The sequence below is a fragment of the Microtus oregoni genome, unplaced genomic scaffold (genome assembly GCF_018167655.1).
Source record: "Microtus oregoni isolate MIOR12 unplaced genomic scaffold, Mior012 000034F_ref0000314, whole genome shotgun sequence".
Taxonomy (NCBI): domain Eukaryota; kingdom Metazoa; phylum Chordata; class Mammalia; order Rodentia; family Cricetidae; genus Microtus; species Microtus oregoni.
The window spans coordinates 93,207-100,427 of record NW_024543093.1 but is presented as its reverse complement, the minus strand read 5'-3'; the positions used below and the strand labels follow the sequence as shown (position 1 = coordinate 100,427).

Here is a 7,221-nt window from a genome sequence, read left to right as displayed (position 1 = left end):
GACATGAAAATACTTTAATGTGTATATTGATCATGAGACAGGAAAATATCATTGAAAGTTTTCTTTTAATGCTAATAAAATAATCTACACACAAAAGAACCTCTCTATATTTTATATAGAAAGCATAAAATCTGCAAGCTGAAGAAAACACTTCTACAAAGCAAGAAATAAAACATTCCTAGACCTGCTGAGCTGTTAAAGCCCAGGAGTTTCTTCTGAGTCCTTAACAGCCCATTCATTTCAGATAAGGATGGAGCTGTTTCAGCCTAGCTCTTCTCGACAAGCCGACTCTAATTGGACGGTTGCACGTCTTAAGAGGCTGTACTCTGGAAATGCCATGTGACAAATGACTGCCTGCAAAGATGACAACATAATTTACTGACAAAAGCAAAAATTACCAATATGTTTAAAAGTCCTTACTCTAATCATGATACTAGCCACATTTACTAGGGATTTACACACCATTCACTAGTGCATTAGTGCAATTAATCCTGTTATATTCAGTTCTATAACATGGGAAGGTAAGTACAGGAAGACTAAGAAACCTGTATATATATATATATATATATATATATATATATATATATATATATATATATATCACTTACCTAAGATCAGTATTCCAGTCAGGAACTCTGACACAAGAGCAATAAACTCAAAAACTAATTAAGATTTTAGCCAAATTGATACTGTGCTTTATGAGTGTCATTTTCAATTAGAAGCTAAGCAATTCTGTCCTGTTGTTAGTAGTTATACTTGGTTTCTAATAGAGATTGTTTTTTAATAGAATACAAGTGTAATTACAGCTATGGATTACTCTGATTTTTAGTTTTATTTAACATAACACTATATCATTTTCTAAGAAATCTGAATGTTTCACAGAGCTGTTTTTCTCTCAGGATCACTTAACTTACACACATAGATATGATGCATTACCTTTAAGAAGTTTTATTCCCATATAAACTATATAGTACATTTGTAAGACTCAAATATAAATTGGGATTTAGTAAATTAGTATGACTTTAATACTCCATTATACTAAAAACACTGTCATCAACCCATTCATGACATTTGATAAAACCATTTTGTTAAATCTAACAAAAGTTAAACATCATAATTTCAATGCTGAGCAAATCAAATATACCTATGTAAACACTTATGAAACAGAATCCTAATTTAAAGCACATATTAATAAGGTAAAAAACAAGTAAACACTCCAAAAAGCTGCATACCATTTTATACTCAATTTACCATTAAAAATATAAATTTAATGATAAGCAAAAATATTATTACTGGACTTTTATAAAGTTTTAAACTTACTGGGATGCCCAAATCAGACAAAATTATGGGGTCATGATGATATACTATATTTGGTTATATATTAGAAAATTTTAGGAGTTTTGCATAAAATGAATTTTTCATTAACAGATTATTTTAGAACAATGCCAAAATTAGTAATATATTTCTTTTTCAAAGTATGCCTTTCCCTTTTACATTTAATGTAACAGTGACTTATGGTAATTTTGCAATGGATGGAAAGTGGCTATACTAATTTCCATCAGTAGTAGGTCCTTTGTACAATGATGACCTGTTTCATTAAGCTATGATGTTGGTAATACATCCCTTTGAAGAATAAAACATGATCCTTTTCTTATTGCTATATTTTTTGATTAATTTATTGTTAACCTTTTAAAAATATAAACATTCCAGAATATTGTGAGGAATTTTTCTTAAAAGTCAGTATTTAAAAACATGTCATAAAGCCTGGTGGTGGTAGCACACTCCTTTAATCCCAGCACTTGGGAGGCAGAGGCAGGTGAATCTCTGAATTCCAGGCCAGCCTGGTCTACAGAGTGAGTTCCAGGACAGTCAAGGCTGCACAGGTGTGGTCAGCATCCTAGCAAACATCTGCCTATGCAGCTCTAGGAGGGTGCTCAAAATTCAGAATCTCAGAGCTTGGTTACAGTGGAAACAGAATCCTATAACACAATCTTCAGAAGATTCACAAACACAATAAAGTCAGAACAATACTGGCCTAAACGACATATAAAATACCTGGTGAAGCTGGCCAGTGGTGGAACACGCTTTTAATCCCAGCATTTGGGAAGCAGAGGCAGGCGGATCTCTGTGAGTTCGAGGCCAGCCTGGTCTACAAGAGCTAGTTCCAGAACAGGCACCAAAGCTACAGAGAAACCCTGTCTCGAAAAAAAAAAAAACAAATTAAAAAAATACCTGGTGAACTGGCAGCTGCCACATAACATGCAACAATGTGGATGTGTGTTCCTGACCTCTTTGTATTCTACATCAAATTAGGTTCCTAAATCCAAATGTTCCCTGTCTTTCTAGGAAGAAGCAACTGCATCCTGACCAATATGGCTCTTTAGACTCATAGATTATCAGTCCCCTGGTGATCACGTGTTCTCAGGGGAGAAGAGAATTTTGATCTGTCAGGCATCAGCTAATTTCAAAGATCAAGTCACTGAAGATTGAGACAAAATGAAGGAGCTGGAGATAGCATTTTTCTGATGATGTAAAGACATAAATATATATATATATATATATATATACATATACATATATATATATGAGAAATGGTGCCTCACTGACTGCATTTGAGTAAATATATTTTCCTTGCAATGTAGCCTTTTTGGATTTAATATTGTCATGTAAATGTATTACAAGACTAACTTCACCTTGTTCCCTAATTTCAATCCTATCCTTATCTAAACTCATTGGTAGATAGAATAAATACTAGTCCTATTTTTGTATTATTTTGATACTGAAAAGTTCTTAGGTGTTATTCGGAATTGTTTGATTTTTCTTTGGTTGTTTTTTAATAGCAATTAAAAATAAAATTATAATAGCTACATTCAAAAATTATGTCAACACCTAAAAATAATAAGTAATTGCTATAATATTGGTTTCTGACCTCAAACGTATACCAGAGTCTCTTGTCAATGTAGTGCTGGGATTAAAGCATGATCCGTAATACCCATATCAGTATTATTAAATTATTTATATTCATAAAATATCTACTTGAGAGGCTCTATAAAGGTATAAAATATGAAGCAGTGGTTCTCAATCTTCCTAATGCTGCAAGCCCTTAACACAGTTCCTCATATTGTGACTCTCAACCATAAAATTATTTCATTGCTACTTCATAACTCTAATTTTGCTACTGTAATGAATCATAATATAGATATCTGATATGCAGGGTATCTTATGTGGAAGTCCTGTGAAAGGATCCATTCAACCCCCAAAGGAGTCACAATACACAGATTGGGAACCAATGGTATAGAACATAATTTGGAGTGGCATTTCAAGAATGGTGATCCACCTGGGATGGATTCTCTTTTGTTTAGTATTTTGCCAACTAATAGTACATATGTAATGAATCTCACATTTAAAACACGTCTTATCACTTAGGCTCAGTAGTGTATTGTCATACACTACTGCAAATATTAGTACATACTTTCAGAGGGCATTTCCAGTATTATTTTAATTTTTAACCAGATTCTAAATTGAAATTAGTAACATCACTATTTTTAAAGTATAAAATTTTGTACTTGTTTTCTATCAACCAAAGTATTTTCATCATGCTAAGACAATATGACAGGCATCTTAAAACATATTCTAAAAAGTAACAGATCTTACCTCCCTTCAATAAATAATCATTCTTTTCATTTTTACATTCCTCAGCAGAAAAGGCAGGACTTTTGTGGAAAGGTTTCTTATAATCTGAAAATAAAGACTAACATATTATGGCCCAAGCTAACTTTTATGTCATTTCAGTGACTAGCTGGTTATAGCCCTTTCTAGAGAAAGTAACTTTGCTATACAAATGTTAACAATATTTGCAAACTGTTTGTATAAATACTGACTTCAATTGGCTCCAAATATTTAGAAAAATTTAATAAGACTTTGGAGCTTTTCTTAAAATTTAAGTGACTTGTTTTTTTCAACTTCGGTTTATTGCCTAACATTTTAATGGGTCTCTGTTGGAAATAACATACATTCATGAAGCCTCTTCTATTTTATTTGCTGCCAAAAATTATATATTTTCCTTACACAAGAAAAAAACACTAACTTTTTATCACGAGTAAGAAATTTTAAAATAAGTGGCATACCTTCCTCAGGAGTAGAATGAAGGGATTCTTCCTCTGATCTTGGACAGCAATATTCATTTGGAACTGCCTGTCCCCCATGAGTAGGGATTGTTTTCCAATTAAATAAACATTGGTGTCTTTTATGCATGTTGGAGCCTGCTCTCAAATCAAGGGGCAAAGCAGGTGCATTTCTTTTGTTGGTTTCAACCATTTCCAAATCTTTTTCTATCTCCATTCTTGCGTCCTTAACATCATTACTTTCTCCAAAGTAATTTTCTTTCTTATTGTTTGTTTCTGCTGTACTTGGAATTTCATTTTCTTTACTAATTTCATGAAACATACGAAGCTCTTCAAGTACAAAATCAAATTTACTCTTCATCTCGAAATCCTTTGCTATTGGCAGAGTTTCTGTTGATAAACATGGAGCAGCTAAGCCCTGAAAACATTCATTGTTCTCTCCACTTGAATCACTTTCAAACTGATGATCAGCATATAATGTAGAGTCATTCTCTGGATGAAAACGCGCTAAATTAGCTAGCTTGCCTTCTTGCAAAATGTCTCCAGTCTCTTTTGTGTTAGCTCCACTATTTTGATTAGCAGATGTAGTTTCTCTCACATTTACGTCCTTACTCACTCGCGAAGCTACCTGCACTGAAGACACGCTTTCGATTTGGGGAGAACTATCCTCTTTTTTCTCTATGCCGATAGCTTTATGAACTTGGAAACTACTTGAACTTTCAGTGATCTTGACATACTTCTTCAAAATAAAATCATATATTTTCCATTCTATGTCATCTAGCAAGTTCTCCAAGCTGGACTTCTGAGTTATCACCATAGCATTTATCTGATCACTATGTATTTTATTTTCGTTTAACAATGTGCTCAGTTGCCTAGCATTAAAGATATGTTCAAATGCGATCTGAAAAATAGAATGAGGGGTCTTTTGCTTCTGCTTCCTTTCAATATCTAAATCTTTATTGGACATACCACTTTCATAGTATTTTTCACTAGTATGTCCACAGTTATTCTGTATAAGTAGCATATCAGATTTCACACGTGTGCTAGCAATACCAAAACTATAGTAAGCCCAATTCTCCACATTTAGGAATTGCTCAGAACAACTTGCCTTCTCATAACTAGGCTCTTTTGACAAAGAAAGTCTTTCCGTGTCCTCAAAATCCAGTAAAAGAGGAACATTTTCATGAGGTTTGTAAATTAGAAACCTTTTAGTTGCTATACTAAGAGAGCTGATGCTGTGTTTCTGAGCCCCTTCAAGAACATGCTCCATTTTAAATAGCTTTCTTTTCTTTGCCATAGATTTTGTGTTGTTTACTAATGGTCTTGAAGAAATGAATATCCTTGTTAGATATACAACATGACTTTCCTTTATAATATTTTTCAAATAATTCAAATGCGCTAAACATTTGAAGATGCAACCCTCTTCTGAGTCATCTCCATTTCTTATGAAAGAAACAAAGTGATTGAGCAAAGAAACTATATTTGTTTTCAGAATGATATTATGGAGTTCTGAAATGTTATTTTGCAAGAATTTGCTCAAAATGCCACTCTTTTGAATATCAATCTTTTCACATGTCAGCATTTGATGGCAGGTCAAAGTACTACCATCGTTATTTCTGGATATGTATTTCTGCATAGTATAGTGCCTCAGCTGTAGTATATTGGCATTTTCATCTTTACCATTAAACCAAACAATCTTTATTAAATTGGGGGAAGTACCCAGAGTTCCTATCACCGGAGTACTTGACTGTGGTTCATGCACATCCCTGACTTTTGCATTGTGATAGTCTCCCTTGTTGAAAAGGTCAGTCTCTAGTAACTGTGCCAAATTTGAATTTTCTCTAAGTTTTTTCATAGTTTCACAGATAACCCTAAAATTTTTCTTTATCCAACAATTTTGTCTTTTCCTTTTCAAAATAGCTCTGTTAGAGTCCCAGCTTTGAGATTCTTCTTGTCTGGTAGGTAGGTAGCCGTCTAGATTCCTTTCTGTTCCCTCCCAGTTAGCATCTTCTAGTGTTAGAATGGAATTCTTGCTGGAGTATCTTACATCACCCTCGATACTACTACGGTGACAGCAGTTTAAAGTGATCGAGTCTATTTCCCCTTCAACAGGGAGTGACTGCTGTTGACTTTCATAATAGCCACAAAAATCATTTTCCACAAATACAATTTTTTTATCATTCTGAAACTTTTGTTTCTTAGCATCAGGTCTATTTTGGGACCCGAAAATGTTTGTGAAATCCCTAGCATATGCCACAACTTTGTCATTCTTTTTCTTTGCTATTTCCTTTAAATAGACAAAGGACATGTTGCTATTTAAATCCCTTGGGAACTCAGGGGAAATTATTGTGATGTTATCTCTAAAATAACCGGGTTTGGCGCTTCCCAAGCAGGCCTGGTTTTGAAGTCTTGGTATTTTTAGTGTGGATGATGAAATGTTTTCTTTTTTCTCTGAGGTTATGCCACTGACAACTTTACATCTGTCCTTAAGGTCATGTAATGTTGGCTTAGTTTCCTCAGAAAATGTAACATCTAGAAATGGACTTCCTGGCTGTCTCACAGAATTCTTTTCATTCAGAGAAGTTCCCTTCCCCGGGGCAGGAAGTTCTTCAGGCTCAGGTTTGACTCTTTGGATACCGGGCATGGAGGTGTTGGGTGGAACGGGACTCACTTCTGCTGGGTCATCATGGCGCACACCTAGAGCCTCCCTAACCTCCTGCGGCCTCGGTTCCTGAGACTTTTCTTGAGCCCTCGAACAACCTGTTCTTCCTGAGACTCCAGACTGCCAACAGCTCTGCGTCTGGAATGTTCTGTCCTGCCACCCCGGGCCACACCGCTGCCTCCCGCCGCCTGAGCTGCCCGGGTTCTTTGGAATGAGGAACGCTGGGAAGGGTCTGGGCGACCACTCCCAGACTTTTTCTACCTCAGACAAGCGAGGCACCACAAGCAGCGGCCACGCCGCCGCCGAGACGCCGGCAGGCTCCTCCAGACGAGGCCGCTTGCTGCTGGGTGGCGTCGCAGCGGGGTCCTCGGGAGGCCGTGTGGAGGGGACAGGCCGGGCAGGGCCTGCAGGCCACGCGGGGCGCGACAGTGACAT

The 7,221-nt window shown here is 35.9% G+C and overlaps 1 protein-coding gene across 1 annotated transcript; it reads right to left on the bottom strand.

The window, feature by feature from the left end:
- Positions 1 to 235: 235 nt before the first annotated feature.
- Positions 236 to 7,221, bottom strand: LOC121432291 (RAD51-associated protein 2-like). The gene is made up of 4 exons (XM_041630154.1): positions 5,982 to 7,221; positions 4,128 to 5,627; positions 3,655 to 3,738; positions 236 to 354 (listed from the first exon to the last, which is right to left on the bottom strand). Exons 1-4 carry the CDS (start codon positions 7,219 to 7,221, stop codon positions 236 to 238), a joined length of 2,943 nt encoding a protein of 980 aa, XP_041486088.1.

Excerpts from the sequence above, each read along its gene's own strand:
- LOC121432291 (XM_041630154.1), bottom strand. The coding sequence starts at position 7,221 with ATGTCACTGTCGCGCCCCGCGTGGCCTGCAGGCCCTGCCCGGCCTGTC. Across the intron at positions 5,628-5,981 it reads TTTTAGGGTTATCTGTGAAA|ATAATATCATTCTGAAAACA; the intron begins CTATGAAAAAAC and ends TTTCAGAACTCC. Across the intron at positions 355-3,654 it reads TGATTATTTATTGAAGGGAG|GCAGTCATTTGTCACATGGC; the intron begins GTAAGATCTGTT and ends TCATCTTTGCAG.